This window comes from Eschrichtius robustus, chromosome 16 (assembly GCF_028021215.1).
Source record: "Eschrichtius robustus isolate mEscRob2 chromosome 16, mEscRob2.pri, whole genome shotgun sequence".
NCBI lineage: Eukaryota > Metazoa > Chordata > Mammalia > Artiodactyla > Eschrichtiidae > Eschrichtius > Eschrichtius robustus.
Window position 1 is genome coordinate 65,409,777 of NC_090839.1, and position 20,896 is coordinate 65,430,672.

The 20,896-nt window shown below is 44.5% G+C and overlaps 1 protein-coding gene across 1 annotated transcript in view; it reads left to right on the forward strand.

The window, feature by feature from the left end:
• SHISA9 (shisa family member 9) overlaps nucleotides 1-20,896 on the forward strand; it is a 292,897-nt gene that overhangs the window by 263,402 nt on the left and 8,599 nt on the right. The window contains exons 3-4 of the mRNA XM_068524829.1: nucleotides 3,856-4,011; nucleotides 11,488-11,535. Coding sequence (XP_068380930.1) covers nucleotides 3,856-4,011; nucleotides 11,488-11,535 — 204 coding nt within the window. The remainder of the gene's footprint in view (nucleotides 1-3,855; nucleotides 4,012-11,487; nucleotides 11,536-20,896) is intronic.

The following is a 20,896-nucleotide window of genomic DNA, read 5'->3' on the forward strand; positions in this document are numbered from 1 at the left end:
CTCCGTGATGGATCACTTTGGTGGGCCATCTCAGTCCTACACACTTTCATTAAGTAACTACTCGCTGCCCCTGAGTTAGCTCAGGACTTGGGAGAAATCATCCAAAAGCAAATGCTTTATAATGGAGTATTCTGTTTAAGAATATAAAAGGCTGTCCCAAGTGGTAAGGAATATCTCTGTACTTTTTTTTTTTCTTTAATGAAGTGTTTAGCGTTTCCCCTGGCAGGACTGGAAACAGAGTTTGAAAATAGTGGATGGGATCTGGGACTGAGGGAGCAAAGAGATGGGAGTAAGGGCTCCCACTGGATGATGGGCTTAGGTGGTGTCAGCTCTGTAACTAGTTAAGGGTCTATTTCCAGAAAAAAAAAAACCCTGCCATTAAGATATTGGTTAATTAACTTATGAATGTCCTTGGGCATTCTCTATGCACTACTCGGTCAATTTGCTGTTTGAAATTTCTACTGAAGCTCTGTAGAAAATCCAGGGCCAATGCCTGTTCCACCTTGGTGCACTCTGCAGGCCCCATGGGAAGCCTCCCTTCTGGTCAGTTCCAGCCTCCCAGTGGGATTCAGGACAACAATGCACTAGTCAGAACTTATATTGCACGTGACAGTAACCCCAAAGCACACTAGCTTATTCAGAAAGGGGCTTCCCTATCTCCTCTGCTTCTTTCCTTATTCTTTCACAATAAAGAAAGACTTTCTTCACATGGTAGGTTCAAACTCATTTGAATTCATGGCCTCCTGGCTCCTTGACTCCAAAGCTTCCCAATAGAAAAAATTCAGGGAAGGACTCTGATTGGCCCAGCCTAGATCACATGCTCCTTTCTGGCCCAATCACTGTGAGGAGAAGGAGGTGTTGTGATTGGTCTGACTTGGATCACATGTTCACTGTGTGACCAGAAGGGTGAGTTACTGGCCTGATTTCCAACTGCCAGCTCTTACTTACATCTCTGAGTAAGAGTTTTTCTGGCTACCAGAGCTCACTCTGCCCATGAACATGGTAGGTTACAAGTGCTGAGGAATTACTGTCTACCAGAAGCAGCCCTCAAACAACGACTGATGGGAGCTGGCACATAAATACTCAGGGGCTCACTTGCCCACGGGCTGACAGAATTCTGAGACATGCACTCAACACCATTTACCAGAATGCCAGAGTGGGATTAAACTCCCATTCTCCACAGTTGCCCCTTGCTGGGCATTGCACTCTTTATCTGCCTCTTTCTCTTTCCCATCTCGCCCCCTCACCCCTTGTCTGCAGTACTGCCTGACATCACCTCCCAAATATGCTTGTACTTGAGTCCTTATCTCAGTGACTTCTGGGAAAACCCAAACTAAGAGAGTTACAGTGATTGGCAGCTAATCACATGAGTCAAATGGGGATGAAGCAGAGTGCCTGGAACTGGTACTTCTGAATACACAAAACAGTAGCTGTGCACTAAAAAAATATATGTGTGTGTGTGTGTGTGTGTGTGTGTGTGTGTGTGTATGTTGGGGAAAAAAACCCCACAGAGCAGCAAACAATGAGAACTTACAGTAAATCACTTCCTATTACACCAACATTTGGGCACAAACATGTCTGGCCTGACGTGCCCAGGGGAAGCAGACAGACCTCCCCAGCAGGTTCCTCTGGAGAGGAAAATGTCAGAGGACGTTGGGGTCCAGGCTACAGGGAGAGCTGTAATTTACATGAGACAACATTTCCACCATGACTTCATTAATCTTAGGACTCTTCAGCCCCAGCTGAATCCCAGCCAAAGAGTTATCATGGCAGGGAGACATGCCCGCCTCCTCAGATGCTGGCCAGCGGCTGGGCGACTTGGCTTATGTTTGGCGATATTCCCATTAGACAGTTGGGCTTGTGGGATGGCCCATGCATGTGCAGTGATAAAAATACTCTCCTTATCTCTGTGTCTCAGCTGTGGTAACCCTGCTTCTTTCCGTTCGAGTGTATTGGTTTCTAAAGCCAAACTTATTCTATATATGTCACGGGTTGAATTGCCTAGAAGCAGTGCTTGAGAGAGGGGTTCAGGTGTATGAGACTCTGAGGGAGTCAAACACCCACACCTCTCTAAGGTTGTGAGGGAAACAAAATAGGAAAGATAAAGGAGCCACACAGGGATGGGGCTCTCAGTTTCAGATAAAGTCTAGACCAGGGGTTGTCAAACTATGGCCCGTGGACCAAATTCAGCTGCCACCTATTTTGGTAAATAAAGTTCTAAATAAAGTTTTATTGGCACACAGCCACGCTGACATAATGTCTATGTCAGCCTTCTTGCTACAAGGGCAGAGTCGAGTAGTCTCTGGACTGGATGGCCTGCAAAGCCTAAGCTGTTTACATTCTGGCCCTTTCCAGAAAAAGCTTGCTGAACCCTGCTCTAAACTTGTGTCAACCCATGGGAGCTCTGGAGCCCCCCTTGCTCCATTAAGTTATCCCCACCTTGAGGCAAGGGCTGGTCTTGGTACCTTAGTGTCAGCTGGGCATTGGTTGTCACCCACCCTGGGTGTTGAGGGTGAGGGACATTAAGCATATTAAGCCCAGGATGGTGGCTCCCATCAGCCGAGAACGATTTTTTGGATGTTAGGGGCACCTGTGAGCTCTGAGCAACCGACACAGTGGCTGGGAAACGGGTGCACATGCTGGTAAAGGGGATCTTTCAAGGCACTGCCAGCAAGTACTGCCATGTTGATCTGGATCTCCAGATGTGCTTCATGAAGATGGAGGGAACCCTTGCTTCCTGCCTGAAACTGAGCCATAATTCTCTCACCCGGACTCCGTGACTCCCATTTCATTCTTGCCTTCAGTCCGTCCATCCCATTGTTCTCAGGGTGAAGACAGAAACCCTTAACAGCTCAAAGAATAATTCCTGAACCTTTTCCCCCATGAATTCCAGTCCCTCTAAGTAGCCAATATTCAGTTTGTGTGTTTTTACCTATTTTTTTTCAGTCTTTGCAAACCACAGCACACAAAAATATGCACAGATTTTCTTTTCTTTAAACCAAATGCCCTGTTATGTGCATTACTTTGACATTTGCTTTTTTTGCCTTAACAATATAAACCATAAGAAACTCTCCACATGTATAGTTAACTGATTTTTAACTCATTTTTTTAACAGCTGAATGATAGGCCATCATATGTATGTACATATTATGTACCTAATACAGATGTACAATAATTTAAGCATTTCTGCATTGATAGGAGTTCAGGTTGTTTCTGTGTGGTTTTTATTTTTCACTTTACAAACCATGGTGCAAAGAACGCCTCTGAACAAATATCCTCACATTCTGTTGCTTGTATTTCTGAAGGCTCCATCCCTAGAAGTGGTATTATTTGGTCAACATACACATGCATTTTAAATTTCCATACACACTGCCAGATTCCTTTCTGCAGATACAGCAAATCATATGTCCACCGTGAGTTTATGAGGCTGTCCAGTTTCCAACATCTTTGCTAGATTGGTGTCCTTCAGTCCTTTTAATTGTTGCCAGTCTCTTGGCAGGGGAGTGGCCTCCCGTTGTCCTGACTTGCATTTCCTTGACTGTTATTGAAGTTGGTCATCTTTTTATATGTATGTTGCTTTGATAAAAGTAGCCCCAGCAGTGATAGGACCTTATGTTAATTTGGGGGGAGATGGAAGTGTTCTAGGGGAATCCTTTGCTCTTTACCCATCCATCCTCAGCTGCTCTCTAATGCAGAGTTGGTTGTTGCCGATATACCTGCCCATCCTCGGCTGCCCTCCCTCTCGTGTCCCCAAAGGGCGTGGAGTTTTGGTCTCAAGGGATGTGGCCATGGTGGGGGTGGGTAGAAGGTCCTGCCCCATTGGTGACCATCTCCGTCTGTTCTCTTCACTTCTAGACGCCACCCAGATGAACAACGCAGTGCCCACCTCCCCTTTGCTCCAGCAGATGGGCCATCCACATTCCTACCCCAGCCTGGGCCAGATCTCCAACCCCTACGAACAGCAGCCGCCTGGCAAAGAGCTCAACAAGTACGCCTCCTTGAAGGCTGTCGGTAAGTGCTGTTTTGTTTCTTCTCTCTCTCTCCTGTACTTTTCTGTTCCTTCTAGATTTCCTTATCCCCTACTTTTTTTCTACTCCTTTTTCTGTCTTTCTTATCTATCTATCATCTATCTATCATCCATCATCTATCTATCTATCATCTATCTATCTTTCAAAATCTCTCTCTATTTCTCTTTCTCTCTGTCTCATTCTCTCACTGTCTCTCTCTCATGTATTCTGGGTCTCTTTACTTGGGACACAATTTACTAAGGACCAGAGCCCCTCAGCGGCTTTCTCTTGGCCCCAGGTCAAGTCCTACCTTGCTGTGTGGGGCGGGGGTGGGGGGGGGGAGAAGGAGAACGTGGATACTCATTGAATCATACCGATACCTCAGCCCCTTCGCCATCAACCATCTGCCCTAGCGAATCCTCAGGGAACCTGGACTTAGGATCCAGGACACTCGGTCTCCGAACCCCCTGCCCTTTAAGTGTGACACTCACCACCCACACAGTCCAGCCTCTCGGAGAAGTCAGTAAGCCTGCACATTCCTATCTCAGGGAACTCCTGTTTTTCCAGATGTAAACATTTCTGGTGTTGGGGGGTTGGGGGAGCCTGGAGCTCCTATTACCTGAGTTCTTATCAAGTGCCAGACATTGCATTGCCCCTTTTATAGACACTGTCTTATTTTCCCATAGCGCTCCAAAGAGGAAGGCATAGGTATTGCCCCAATTTTCAGATTAGGAAAACTGAGGCTCGGGGAGGCTAATTTAACTTGCTCCAAATCAAGCAGCCTGTGGGCAACTTGAACTTGTGTTTTTATCGCTGCAGGGCCTGTGCTCCTGCTGCTCCCTTCCCACAGCCCTGGGTGGGCTGGGGTTCAGTCCATTCCCCCGATTTGTACATGAGGGAGTCTGACGGTGACCCAAGCTCCTAAACAAATGACTCATGGCCCCGTTCTGTAGGATGGAAGCAGCACCCACAGCAAAGTCAAGCTTTGGGGCGGGCAGAAGACTCCCAGACCCCATGCCTTCTTTTATAATCAGCTTCTCATCCTATTTCCTCTCCCCACTGCCAAGCTCCTCGTTGGAGATGGGACAGGAGACATGTGCTGATCAATTCCAGTATGAAATATCCTAATTCTGTTACAAACTCAGGACAGAAACCAAAGCACAGACATGATCACATGTCTAGGCTGCTGTCAGAACCACGGTCTACGGACATCAGATTCATAAAACAAGCATATTGGTGCCCAAGAGAGGGCCAGGCACATACTTGGAGCTTAGCGTTTGAACAAGAAGTCCATCTTTAGGAACTCACGTTCCTCAATCTCCCACGATTTCCAAATGGAACCATTTGAAGAAGGTTTTAGGGGTGCTTATAATTCTGAGGGCACAGGTCGTGCTGCCTAAATTCCAAGCCTCGTAAGACTTTACATAGTAATCTCCCACGTTTCCTGTTGAATTTCTCCACCCACCTCAACCCTCATCTACACCCATGACCACAGATTTCTTCTATTCCATATTGTGTGTTTGCAGAGCACATACATCCTAAACGTGTTCAGATAAACTCAGATATTACTAGGAAGGGAAGGGAGCTGTTGCCTAGGAGAGAAAGAGTCAGGGCATGTGTGCCAAGGTAACTGCAGAGGCCTTCATGCACTATTCCGTGGCCCACCTCCCTTTCTGAGCCTTGCATTTAGGTGATGAAGAGCATCTGCTGTTATACTTGATTCTTCTTTTGCATTAAAAAAAATCCACCCAGACATCTTTTTCTTTTTGAACTGGTCCTATTACCCAAAACAACTCATTTCTTCAACTTAGGCCCAGTGTTTCCTTCCCCCTCAACACCCAGTAGCTCTTTGGGTAAATCATAAATGGATCTTCCAACAGAATTCCTTGATTCTGTCCAGCATTGACTCAGGGCTTCTTGGTATAGCAAATGTTTGCAGTGCATTTGGAATTAAACTTGCAGTCTGAAAGTTTATTTGACACTCCTTGAGTAACACTTTCTTCCACAAAGCTGGATCTCCTGAAATGTTTGTTGAATGAAGGAATGAGCTTGTCTTTGACAAGAATCAAAGAATAGCTTAGTTGGAAGGGAGCACCCCTGTATCTTCTAAAAACTCTGAAGGGTCTCACTTGGGTTACCCTCCCCGGTCCTGGCTATGGTTGATGTGCCCCTCTTCTTCTTGGTCCTTCTTTTCTGACTATTATGGGAGTTCACAAGCTTTATCTGAGTCACAGATGGTCTTGTAATGGTCTTGTGAGGTCCAGTGAGGGGCAGACTGAGCGAATGCATGACCCGATGGGTTACCCAGGAGTCCAGAGTCTGCCCGCCCAAATGAAATGCAAATCCCATAATAAACGTTCTTTCAAGGGTTCTCTATTAAGGCATAATGTGACTGTGCTGTGAATGATGAAATGCGTTTCATTAACAAAATCGTTACCACCCAGTAGAGAAGTTGTTTAAAAAATGGTTTGCTGTGGAAAGCTCTGCAGTCTCTGATAACCAGACTCATTTTCTAAAAATTTCAATTCAGTAAATAAGGGGAGACTTGGACAGCCTTTAGGGTTAACTGCCAAGTTCAAAAATACCTCTGGAAAAATCAGTGTTCTCTTGGAGGCTTTAATACTCAGAACATCAAGTGGGTTGGTCACCAAAACCCCCTGACCTCAGCTTCTTCGTGTGAAAAATGAAGAACCTGAACTCTCTAGTTTCCAAGCTCCATTCTAATTTTAAAATTGGAAAATTAACCAGTTCTACTCATTCTACTCATTAGAATACCCGTGGACCATTAAATATGTCTCCTTCATTCACTACCAACTCTGGGGAGAAAAGCGTGGGAATTGTTGGTAGTTCCTGAGATAAATTCTTCCCAAACAAGACTTCCCATCTATTTAATTTGATTTGATTTAATTTCATTTTTATTTTATTTATTTAATTTTATTTTTGTTGTGTGCTTGTTGAAATCACACTCATTCATGTTTAAAGAGAGCTCCTTTCTTTCTGTAATTCAGGGATTTGGGAATGTAACATCTGGTCCTATATAGCATGTGACTACAGAATGGTCTCTGTTCTCAAGGAGTTCATTGGCCAGTTATTGTAAAATATTAGCATACACTAGGGAAATGTAAGAGGCTAAACCTCACTGTACTCTGTACAAGAAGGAGTGATGAAGTTGAATGATTATTTGTTCAACGCTTTCATCCATTCTGCAAACATTTAATCTGGTGTCCCTTGATTGTAGGTCCCACTGAGGCATGAACCAAGTCCGTCCCTTTCATCGATGTATCCCCAGCATGTAGCACCATGAAGGGATCTTTTTTTTTTTTGAACTAGTATTTTTATTCATTTCAAAAGTTCTTCCCTTTTTTCCTTTCTTGAACTTTTCCCATCCCCCACCTGCCATTTCAACCATGTAGAGCTATTTGGGAAAATTGGTCTCAGCAGAACACCAGAGAACACAAGCATCAAATATCGCCTTTGGACTATGTAATTAAAAAAAAAACTTGTTTTATCAATAACTCAAATATTATTTTAAGCATTTAGTCCATGTAATAGTAACAAAATAAATGCTCACTTCAGTGTTTTCAAAATCACTCCAGACCTCACCCTCGGCTATTCTTCTCCTTGGGGTGAATAAACTTGGGGGTCTGTATTTGGTGACCTACTGACATCTTCAGAGGTCTGACATGCTCTAAAACTGCATGATTCCTGGCTTTTTCCTCCTCTTCTCTGCCATCTTCCACAAAGGGTAAAGCCCATCTTATCTCTGCTGGCACAGGACAAATCGGTTATTGCTTCTGTGGCCTCTGTGATCACTCATGAAGGGATCTTAATAAGCCCTCCCAATACGTATTTGTAAAACCACTGAATAAAACCACGTGACAGACACCACCCACATCATGTCAGGAGCATGAGATCATCAGCAAGATGGTGGCATATAGCACTGCCCCTGCAATTGGTCAGGACTGAGTTTAAGATCTAGTTCATACGTTTATTGCAGAAATTACTCAACCTTCCAGGTCTCAGTTACACCATGTGTACAATGGAGATAATAAAAATATACAACGAATTGTCTATTGGGAAGATCTGGTGATACAGTGCAGGGAAAGTGCTTACCCTGGTACATGGTCAGCCCTCAATCAATACTGCCCCATATGAAAGTCTCCAGACCAGAATTGTTTGTTGGTCATATTTTTCCTTGAATTTCCAAATACACTGGTACCTTGATTAACATGCAATTGGTAGATTTCACTTTGAAGGAAATAGAGAGTTGGGTCCATATCCTTCACTCTAGTTTGATGGGAAAGATGTGCCTGAAAGCTAACTCACTTTGGGACTCTGATAAAACAAACAAGCAAGCAAGCAAACAGCAAATGACTTTTCTGAGTTGTGCTTAGGGCCAGCAAAGAGGCGGCCCAAACCTCTTCACTCTCCCCATCAATAGCCTGGACAGTGAAGGTCCATATGCCCAGAGCTATGACTCCTACAATCCATCAAAGAAAGATTCTGTTTCACTCAATTAACTCTCCTTACTAAGTCAGAAATGTGGGTTTAAACATTTTCTAAGTATTTTCTACCAAGAAAAGTCAAGAAGTGTGTGTTGTTCTAGACTGAGCCAAACTGTAACCTGAAAATTCAGTTAAGCACACAAATCCTCTGGCCTGAGCCACCTGTGGATGGGTGGTTACAATGCGAGGACCCACTTTATGGTTCCTCATAGGTCAATGTTTGCAAAGACAGTTGTGAAAATATCCCTAAGGGTCACCTGATGATTCAGAGATGGGTGATTCCTGCCTCCAGAACTGGGAAAAGACCACTCTTTTATGTAATTCCTGATGGGCTTTGCAAATGGAAAATTGCCTGTACGTTGGCATTTAGCTCCTATTGGCCCCGTGTCTAGTTTTTCCTCTAGGTGTCTTGAGAGTTTAAATCCTCAGCTGCTATAGGTTCCTGACCACATGCCCTTTAGATGCTTTAGTGCAACTTATGCTGCCCGGTGAGAGAAAGAGACAGGAAGTAACAGCATTATTGATAAAAGGCTGTGCCTTTTTTTTTTTTAATTCAAGAATTTAATAAGAAAATATTTTCTCTGTTGCTATTTGAGTCTATGGACTATTTTCCCAGTACCATGTTACATTTTCCAATAGCACTTTTTAAAACCACAGCAACAGTGCACTTAGATGTGGCAGGAATTCTTTTTCACTCTTTCTGTAGGAATCATGTGTGAAAACCCTAAGTGATGCATAAGCCCCTCAAATGTGAATTAACCTCTGCTAGTTTTTCTTTTTGTCACTGTTATGGAGGAAAGTGAGCTAGTATCATCGACCCAAACAGTACACCTCTGAAGGAGGTATCAGTCCCAAAGTCAAAAGACGGGGAAACCGAGGCTTGGTATAGTTAAGTAATTTTCCCAAAGTCACACCCAAAGAGCCAAGACTCATATTTGGGATAGCCTGATTCAGGTCATCTTCTTCCCACGAAATGATGCTGTCTCTCACAGAGCAATTTCTGGCACCAGAGGTTATACCAGGCCAAAAAGATTGAAGAGGCCCATTTTCCTCTTTGTGGGGGAGGACTTACTAAGGTATTGTTTTCTTTGTTTGAAGGTAAAAGTTTTCTCACGATGCTGAGTATAATTGAGGTATAACATGTTTAAGGTGCATTATAGTTGAGGTATAATTTCATATGTATAGTATAATACTCAGATCGTAATTTTACAGTAGTGTGACTGTTGAAATATACATACACTAGGGTCATCAACGTCCCAGTAAGGATAAGAAATATTTTCCTCTCCCAGAAAGTTCCCTCATGGCCGCTTCCTCTCAATGCCGTAGGCCCATCGTCTTTACATAAGCATTTAATTTTTCACCCAAAAAATATTTATCTAATGTCCATTAGTGTCACCAAGCCCATAATGGGGCCTTAGCTATATATTTGGTAGCTTGTGTGCCATCTTATTAAGCGCCCTTATTAGCTTTGGATTTATGAAACAAAACTTGTTACTGTCTTGCCCTGTCTTAGGTAGTGGGAACAGAGGTGACCACAGCTTGTTTCCTGCCTTCAAGGCGGTCATGGATTTGATTTGGGAGCAAACGGCTTCCTTGGGCTTAGTGACTCAGTGACTCGGTCAGGCATGTGTCCACCCGCACAGGAAGATCTGGGGCCGTATCACTATTTCCAGATGTCAATGATCCTGGCTCAGAGGGAGAGGAAACATGAAGGCATCCCAGGCGGGTCCCACTTAATTTTAAGTTCGTCACTCTTCACCTGTCATTCCAATTTCCCCTCTGTTGTTAGTGATGAGGGTGTAGAGTTCGTATCCGCAGGGGGAACGTGGCAATTTGAGCATCCTTTGGCACGCTTGGGAGGCCAACCAGAAATGTTTAAATGGGGCCGGATCTGTGCTCTGTAATCATTCAGATCACAGACTGTTCCCTACATCTCTTCCCAGCTGGCAGCCTGATAAATCTCTGGAAATTGTGCAGAAATGTTGAGGACTTGGTTTTTCCAGGTAGATTCCTAAGAAAGGAAACTGGAGCTAGTAGCGCACGCTGATTGGTCAGGCCGCCAGCCAGTGGGCAGAGGCTGCTGCTTAGGCACGTGCGCAGGTTTGCCTCGGTTTGAGTAAAACCCGATCTTACAGAGAAGGTCTGTCGAGGACCGGGGTAGGCTGTAGCCATAGTCATTCTCACCATCCTTTACAAAAGGGTCACTATGGGGTTCTCCTAATACTAGGAGATTCCCCCAGGGCTCATCCAGTACATCTGAAATGGAATTCAATTTAGAGAAACTGATTTATAATCAAAGTCCCAGGCATTATGGGATTCTCAGATAACAAGTTTGATTCCTTTAGCATTGAGGGGAATTTCCTTACCTCAGGAAGAGTGACCCCGTGGAGAACCTTGAATTCATTCATTCATTCAACAATATTTTTCAAACACAGACTGTGTGCTAGGCACTGTGAAAGCGGGGTCGCCACCCCACCCAGCATGCCACCCAGCATTTAAAGTTGCAGTCAGCAGAGCCTGCCCCGACCTTGAATTTGGAGCTAATGATGCTACCTCCACCTTTTTAGCAGGGGAATTGCAATAAAAGAGGATCAAAATTTATCTCTTGTCAACAGAGCGTTATTAGCCAAAGTGACCTCATGTAACTAAAACTTTGCTTTCTTTCTTAGAGGGCTGAAATTTAGAGCCACCTAGGAATTCTCTCTCTCTCTGAAAACATCTAGGCTTTCTTCAGGGGAACCTCTCTTGATCCTGTGTTGGGCATTATCTTGATCGTGCTTCAGGGCCTTGCAGAGAGAAGTGTTCACACAATTGTCATTGCACATTTGGTCCCTCGCCCTGTTCCCCGGTCTGCTGAGACCTGCGCCCCTTGGAGGCTGCAGCTGGGGTGCCTGCAGAGCATCTGGGCTTTGAGGGCACAGCACACATGGGAAGCCTGTGAACAGATCAGCATCTCTCCATTATTGTTTTTTTAGGAAGTTCTGAGGGTGACTGGACAGTGGCGACACTTAAGTCACCGAAAGGTACCGTATGGCTTTTTCTAGCTCTTTTGTCGAGGTGTCGTTGGATTTGGCATTAATCCGTGAAGGCACAGAGAATCCCGGTGTCTGTGTGCACACACGTGTCCGCGTTGGGTGGACCTGTAGGTCCGTCTGAGTTCCAGTGTGTAGGTGTTGTGTGTGTGTGTGTGCACACGCGCGTGCATCTGGGGTGGCATGTCTGTGCTCCAGGCTGTTGTTGAAAAGTGTGCTACTCCTCACTTCCCGATATTCATTGCCTGAAGGAAAATGTCATTATCAGAAACCATCCCAGGTAAGACATCCAGGAGACGTTTTTTTCTCAGAAAACTGTGCAGGCAAATGGCAAAATGTAAGGTAAATTAACGCAGGGGGAGAAACACAAATTGTGAGGGAGAGATAAACAGAGTCAGGTTGTTGGCCCTGGGTCTTGGGAATGATTAGCCTTTTGGGGAACAGATGCTATTTTCAACTTTCCTGGCTACCATGGTGAGCATCAAAAGTTGGTCCCCTTGAGTCTGTGCATTAACTAGCTGGGTGACTGGGCTAGGTGGTGGCTATAATTTATTAACCCCCTACTATGTGCCAGACAGAGGGCTGGGCCCTTTATGTCATTTTGTCCTTGAACTCTCCGATGACCCAGCCATGTACGTGTTGTCCTTCCCCTTCAGAGATGAGGACATGGGCCTCTGAGCGAGGCTAGCTCTTGCTTGTCTAAAGTCATGCAGCTGCTAAGTGATGAAGCTGAATTTGAACCCATGTCTGCCTGACTCTAATGCTTAAGTTATTTCCCACTGGGGTGTGATGGAAATGGCTATTTTCCAGAACAGACTGGAAGCTCAGTTCTCTTCTTTCTTCACTCCTTATGCTTTGTTGGATTTGGTAGTTGGGAGGATGTAGCTGACCCAAGCAGGTGAAGGTCAAACCCTTTAGTGACATTGAACTGGGAGAAGTTAGAAGATATTGCGGGGCTGTAGGTCAGATACTGGTAGGGCCCTTTTGCCTTCTCAAAAGACAGTTCTGGTTTCTAAGTGGAGACTGGATTGGGGGAGGGTGGGCTGGAGTTGAGGTCACCTTCTGGAAGGCTCTTGCAGTTATCCAGGTGGGCAGTGCCCGGAACTGTGGTGGGTAGAGGATGAAGAGAAGAAAATAGAGCAGAGGGGTAATGAGGAGACTGCAGAAGGTAGTGAGTGCGTGCGTGGGAGTGGAGAGGAGGGAGCCGTGGGCCGCCCCGTGGTTCTCAGGTTTGGGCCACTTGAGTGCATATCAGCATCCCCTGGAGGAAGGTTAAAACCTAATTCCTGGGCCCCACCCCAGAGCTTCTGATTCACTAGGTGTGGCCAGAGGAGCTGAACTGCTAACAGGTTCCAAGGTGATGCTGATGATGCTGGTCTGGGGACCATACTTTAAAAACCACTGCAGTAGAGAAATCTTGCTGGGAAACTAAGACTGTTTGATTGGGTCTCCAAGCATCTTTCTGTGGGTTGAGGGTTCTGAAGAGGGAAGTTTGACCAGAGTCCCAGAGGCTCCGAAGCAACCTGAGCTCTGGGGCGGGGTGGGGGAGGGAATGAAGAGTGTCACCCCATATTCCAGAATTGGGAGTGAGAGCTTTAGACCCTCGTGTCTAATGAGAACCCCTTGATTACCGAGTTGTTGCCTTGAGAGAGGCAGATTTTTTGGGTCTGCATTAGATAATAACTATTCACATGTCAACATCCATTTTTAGAAATGCAAACAATTTGGAACATGACAGACCTACTAATTTGAGGCATAAACTTTTTTTTCCTTCCCTTGTGAAAAACAAAGCCATTACGATTCCCATGACAACATTTAGAGGCAGTCAGCATCCCTGTCTTTATATCAGCCTATTGTTGTCTGATGCATTTAGAAAATATTTCAGGACAGGTCAAAAGCAAGAGCTTAGAGGCTATTTTTCTACTCAAACCAGGCTAATTTCACCTCTCCTCCTAAATGCATCTTGATTTATCCTGCTTTGTCTGGGGAGGAGAAAAGGGGTCCCAGAGAGGGGAGGCCCAAGTTCCTCTGGGGTCACTGATTTTCCCTATTGTTTTCTACTCAACCTGCAGACCCTGAATCTACATGAGGCATGATGACAAGGTCAGGGGGGTTGTACACCCTGCCACCTTCTTGAAAGAGAAGTATCAGCAGGGTGTGATGGACTTAGCCTCAGACACACCTGGGTTCTGATCGTGGTCCCATCATTGGTACTCTTGTTACTTTCTCCAAGTCATTCAACCTCTCTGAGCCCCTCTTTTCTGATCAACAAGATGGAGACGTCACTATCACCTCCCTCCTAAGGTTGTTGTGAGGACGATGTGAGATAACATGTACAACACATGTCACAGTGCCTAGCATGTCAAAAGTGATAAACACATGAGGTTGTAACTGGTATAATTATTACTATTATTATCAGGTGAGCAAATTAAAGCTCTGAAAAATCTCATGGTGAAAAAACTGTCAAACTCTGTATAGCCCATCATTTCCCAAACACTTTTGACATCTGATCTCTTTTCTCTATGGAAAACCAGTTCACAGCTTGAGATCCACGTACTGGAATGTTGCTAGGAACCCACTTTGGGAACACAGGGCATGGGCAGAGGGATGGGTGTCCCTTGGGGAGGTTGGATAAAGAAGCAGTAGCTTCAAAGGAGAAAGGGCTAGGTCCCTGAAGATACAAGTTCCCCGCTTCCACCTGCATTGGCTATAGCTCACTTGGGAGGGGAATCCTATCTGCCAGGAAATGGCAAACAAATCTTAGCAGTTTGCACTATTCATTTTTCACTACCTGAGGTTTTCCAGGAAAGTCTCCCCCTAGTGGTCACTGCTGTAGGTCCACGTGCCCAGCCCTGTGGACTCCTGGAATAATTGTTTAATACCCAGGATGGAAGAAGACACCACCACCTCAATCCCAGTGGACTCCCCTGACCAATATGAACACGTATCGTGGAAATACATTTATTTTGCAAAACGAATCTTTGAACCTGATCTGTCCTTAGTCTAGCACGCTATTGGAGCCTGGAACTTGGGGGAAACTTCTAGCATAGTGCTGTGATTTCATCAGTCTAGCTCTGACTAGAATCAGGTTGTGTGGTCTTGCCCAAGCCCGTCACATGCTCTGGTCTTTCATTTCTACCATTTCCAAAATGGAGGAGATGATAGTATTCACATTCTATCAGGTTTGGGAGAGTAATTTCATGAGACAATGCAAATAATACCCTTCAATGAAGCAATGAAGAAAATACACTTTTTCACCCTTTATGCTTCTACAGATGAAGGAACTGAGTTCTCTTGAGATAAATGAGGTTGCCCACACTCACACAGGCATCACACCCAGGACCAGGACCCAGAACTCAAAGAATGGCTTAAGACCCCAACAATGTTCATAGCAGCACTATTCACAATAGCCAAAACATAGAAACAACCTAAATGTCCATCGACAGATGAATGGCTAAAGAACATGTGTACACACACACACACACACACACACACACACAATGGAATACTACTCAGCCATTAAAAAGAATGAAATAATGCCATTTGCAGCAACATGGATCTATCTAGAGATTGTCATACTAAGTGAAGTGAGTCAGACAGAGACAAATACCATATGATATCACTTATATGTGGAACATTAAAAAAAATGATTTACAAAACAGAAATAGACTCACAGACATAGAAAACAAACTTATGGTTACCAAAAGGGAAAGGCAAGGGGACAGATATATTAGGAATTTGGGATTAACAGATATACACTACTATATATAAAATAGGTAAACAACAAGGACCTATTGTATAGCACAGGGAACTGTATTCAATATCTTGTAATAATGTATAACAGAAAAGAATCTGAAGAAGAATATCTATCTATCTATCTGAATCACTTTGCTGTTCGCCTGATCATTGTAAATCAGCTATACTTCAATAAAAAAAAAATCAGTCTTTAAAAAAAAAAGAATGGCTTAAGGACTTGACCCAGAATCACGGGAGATGCTTTTTACCAATGTCCATCCTGGGCCTACCCACTCCTATGGGCCTGGAACCTCTGGATTTTTCACTTTCCATTTTTCATTTTTTCACTTTAAAAATGCACCTCCTGGGTCATTTTATGTGCATTCAATTCTGGACCTACATTTTCCTAAGACCGAATCCTAGATACAAACACAGCTTACCCCAGAGCACCAGTTTTCACATGCCAGCATTCCTCATGTATTCCAAAAATACATGAGTATTTTTGCTGTTTTCTGAAATAAAGCTTTTCTTAGTTGGGGTTTGATCTGGGGCCTATAGCTGGAAGGTAAGAGCATTGGAGGTGGACTGTCTTGGATTTGGTATCCTGCTCTGCCACTTATCAGCTGTGGCAGAGTCAGTTGGCAGCCAAATTACTCAGTATCTCTGGGCCTTAATTCTCATCTGTCACATGGAAAAAAATGATATTGCCTCATCACCTCCCTTTAAGAGGGTTTAAATTAGATCAGGTAGGTGAAATGGCTAAAAACAGTGTCTAGTACATGGTAGGCACTCAAGAAATCCTAGTTCTTTCTTTCTTCTGAGAATATTAATGTAGCTCGGTGATAAATATTCATCCAAGAGATGCTACAGAAGCACAGAAAATATGTGATTTGGGTTACAGTTCTGTTGGAGGGTACACAACCCGGGGAAGGACTCACTTAAAAGTAGCCTTAAAACATTACTTCTTAAAAGTCAGGCTTTTGCAACTTTCTGACTTGGGTTATTGGTTTGTGGGTGAGCAGCAGGGTACAGAGCAGGTGGAGGATAAGGAAGTGATTTTTTTTTTTTAATAAAAATCAAGTCCTACCAGCTTCTGAGTTCAGCCTCTTTGGAAAAGCATACAGCAAGCACTGGCATTTTTATGAGCTTCCTTGGGAACCCATAGGGCATGAAGTGAGCCTGTGGAGAGAGTTCTCTGCAGAAAATGCCGTTGCAGCAAGATAGCAATACTACTATATATAAAACAGATAACTAATAAGAACCTACTGTATAGCACAGGGAACTCTATTCAGTACTCTGTAATGACCTATATGGGAATAGAATCTTAAAAAGAGTGGATATATGTATATGCATAACCGACTCAATTTGCTGTACAGCAGAAACAAATACAACATTGTAAATCAACTATACTCCAGTAAAATTTTTTAAAAAATGTGTGTCCCTCTGAGGCTAAGCTGGCTAGATATCATTCATGCTAAATATCCCCCAAACCTTGCATGGTGCCGCCATCACACAGTAGACACTCAACATACATTTTATTAATAAATTATTAATTGAAGCTGGGCATCGCATTTGAAGGGAATCCTGTTGTCTTTTCTAAAGAGGCCCTGGGAAATAGAAAAATCAACCAGGTGGAAGTGGGGGGTGGCCTGTGTTTAGATTCAGTGCTGCTTCCGTTCTGTTGGGTGTCCTTGTGCCCACAGCTCCAGTTGCCTCTCCTATAAATGGAAGGCTGGGATCATTGATCTCATTGGCCCCTCTATCTCCATAAGTAAAGATCCCAGGCTTTGCTATGATTGGCTTGCCTTGTCATGTGGCCACCTACCTCTGAACAACTTGTTATGGTGAGGGCAATGAAATGGGTTGTTTGTAGTCATCGGGGAATGGTTAGGGGGTGAAGGAGTGGAGGGGTATGTCATCCAAACCATGTGGATTAAGAGTAGGGGAGACATGGCTCCCCACCTGGAAACTGGGGCTCTTCCTGGGAGTAGGGTGAGTGAATCATTGGCATTTGTATCAGTTATCCATTGTTACAACAATGCTGCATAAGGAACAACCTCAAATCTCACGGCTTAAAATTATTTAGCTCAGCATTTATTGAGATCAGGGGTCTATGTGCCAGTGATTTACGCTGATGCAGGAGGTTCTTCTAGTCTGAGTTGAGTTCACCCATATGACTCGGGGTTGGATGGATGCTGGCTGATGTAGGCTGGTTTCAGCTGGAAAGACTGGGTGACTTGGCTCTGCTCCAGGTGTCTTTTATCCTTAGAGTGGGTAGCCCAGACATGTTCTCATGATGGGGGCAGAGGTGCGAGAGAGCAATCAAACACCAGCAAGCACTTTTCAAACTTCTGTGTGTGTCATGTCTGCTAACCTTCATTAATCACCTGATGAACTCAGAATCCAGTGGTGGGGAAAGAAAATCCTCTTTTTTTGGGGGGTGAGTTTCAAAGTCACATAAAAAGAGTGTGGATACAAGGAAGGGGGGAAAAATGGAGGTCCTTCATGCATTCATCCAACACAGGGTCCCAGATCTTATCGTTATCTACTTTGAGATGGTCCTTTGCACATTGGAAGGAAGTATGTAGGATTAAGGAGAGTTAACTTTTATTTCCTCCCTTTAAAAAACCACCAGTTATATAAAATGTTACCAGTTCAGAGGTTGATCATAAGACAAACCATGCAATGAATTTCTGAGAAGAAAGATCTCCATCTATGGAACAGCAGTGCAGGATGAAGGGCAGTGAACGAGTGCACAGTTTCCAACCAGGGCCCTTCGACGCAGGGGGCTCTGTGGTCAGCCTTGGATGGAGCATTTGTTCGGTAGCCTTTCAGAAAGTGGTCACTGCCCAACAGGACTGCCTAAGGCAAGAGACAGAGGGCTTAAGGTTTCCTAGGTCCACTGGCAGTGAGACGTTCACAGAGGGCTCCCTGCAGCCACAACAAAGGGGCTGATGGTGCAGCTGGATAGCTTTGGTGCAAAGCCCAAGCCAGGCACTGTTTCAGAATCCTCATCAGCAAAGGCAGCAGTGCCTCCTCTTGGGACCCTCAGGGCTAAGATAAAAAAGGGCCAGGATCCCATTCTCCCCTTTCCAATTTTCTCTCTTAGAGAGATAAGCCTTCAGGAAAGATGTGCGGCCCTGTAGAAACAGCCAGGAGTCCTGGCTTTAATTAGAACCTGGTTCAAATGTGATTTTCCCTCCTTGTGTCTCTACAGCGAGGCCCAGAACCAGGTGAAATGGGGGCTAATTTGCCATAAAGACAAATTTTCCCATCTCCTCCCTGGCTCTCTCCTGCCTGGGAAGCTAGCCTTTTTCCCTGCCTTTCTTGTTTCTGCCTGCTGAGACAACCGCAGGAGCCTGTGCAGCTTTTTAACATGTATTTCAAAAGAAGGGAGAAATACCTGGGTATTTTTTTTTTTTTAACATGAACTGTTTCCCCTTTTACTGTTTCATTCAGCTCATGATGGAGAGAAAAAAAGTAGAGACCCAGAAAACACTCCTATTTAAATAAAAGTTCAGTACTGTCCTAGTGAACCAAAAGGCCTCACAAATATAGTGGCTTAAGAGAAAGAAGTGTATTTCTCTCTCGTGTAATAGCCCCAGAGGGGATGGTCCAGGTTGGTGGGGCAGCTTTACTCCAAGCTGTCACTCAGGGACCCAGGTTCCTCCAACATTATTGCTCTGCGGCCACCTACTGTATTGTCCTCATCTGCATTGTGATAGTTAGTTGCTGTCATGGCCTATGGGAAGGGGGAGAGAGGACACCCAGGGCAACGAATTTTATTTTAAGTGAGTAAGTTGAAGTGGAAATTGGATGCATCACTTTTGCTAACAGTCCATTGGTGAGAGATTAGCCACGTGGCCAAATTTAGCTTCCAAGAAGGCTAGGGAAATCTAGCTCAGGATTAGGTGGCCATGTGCCCAAGAAAAAAGGTGGGAGAGATCTGGATGACAAGTAGCAGTCTTTTATAATATCATGTCAGGTGGGGTATACGTTTAAGGAGTCTATTGTGTGCCAGGCATAATGGTTTGTGCTTTCACGCTTTGTCACTTGTTTACTTCTCTGCTGCACTTTGCAAAGTAGATCTTCTTATCCTCACTTTATTTTCTGACAATGACAGCAGTAGCAACTACTATCTAATGAATACCTACCATGAAGCAAGGACATTGGTACTTTACATTATACAAGATAGTTTACATGATTCTTTTGAATACCATAACCCCCTACCACATAGGCACTGTTATTTTATTTTCCATTTTATTGGTGAAGCTTAGAGAACTTAGGTAACTTGCTTAAGGTCTCCAGCTTATCAGTGGAAGAGTTGGGATTTGAACTCAGGTCCGTCTGCTCTTCAAGTTCATGCTCTTTCTAGCATATTCTAAAGAAGATTTTACAGTCACAGAATTCTTCCAAACTGTGCTATCTGCTGTATAAACAAGCTGCACTGAATCCTCCACGCGCTCAGCTTCACTGATCCTTCTTCCTCTCTCAGCGTGCTCAGATCTTATTGCTGACGTCTTGCCTTCCAAGGCTCTACTATGGCTGTCAAGAGCTCAGTGTAGGATTCAGGAGCAACGCTTGGAATACTTTGTCATCATCAAAAGCGATCGCTGCTCTCTGAGTGGTGGGGAGGGGAGAGTGGAAGCACAGGGAAGAGAATACTGGTGAATATCTCCAAATGGGGTCCCCCTACATTGTCATAGAGGGAATCGGTGTGACGTAGCGTGAAGAGACCAGGCAACCACACCTACCTCATTGTCTTGGGGTGGGGTGGTGTGGGGAGCCAACTAAATGCGATGATACCTGTAAAGCACCTGGATGGTGCCTGGCTGGAGTGGTGACGGAGATTCAGGTTCCTCCCAGTTCTAAGAGAAGCATATAGCACCTTATCCAACCCAGTTCTTTAACAGGAAGCCACTTTTTGTTGGTGACTGGCCAGCACTCCCACCAATGCCAGTGCATCTCAGAGGATGCAAGACCCGTACTCTTGTAATGCAGTAGCCAACTGAGTGCTGAGAGCCTGGCAGGGAGAGTCTCTCATGACACCCCAGCTCCCTTCTCTTGCCCCACTTTAAGGAAGAAAAAGGTAAACATATATTGCCTCCAGGGGGAATTTGAGACTTCATGAAATTTCCAGTTGTGACATTTTGATGTCTCCTCTTGTGAATAAGATTTACATGCATATCTCAATCCCTGATGTTTTGAGAGGAGGAATCAAGAAAAGTGTTTTCTCCTTATAATTCTCACTCTGTCCTCCACCTTCTTTAGTTTTGGGGGAACGTTTTCCTGCAGATAGAAACTTGTTAAGGAAACAAGAGTTTCTTCTGTAAGGCAGGCAGATGGTTAAATAGATGGTGAGTGTTGTCACAGATTCGTAAATTTCAGGATGCTTGGAATTCAGCCAGGTGTCAAGGGTTCAGATCCCAGCACTGTCACTTGGCCAAGTTGCCAAAGCTCTCTTGCTTCAGTTTCCCCATTTATAAAATGAGACCAATAATAGCACCTACCTCATTAGGATATTGAGGAGATTAAAGGGGGTAACAAATGTCCATTCCTTAGCCGGGTGCCTGGAGCAGAGCACGCACTTAGTAAAGGTGAGCTCTTACTCAGGTTA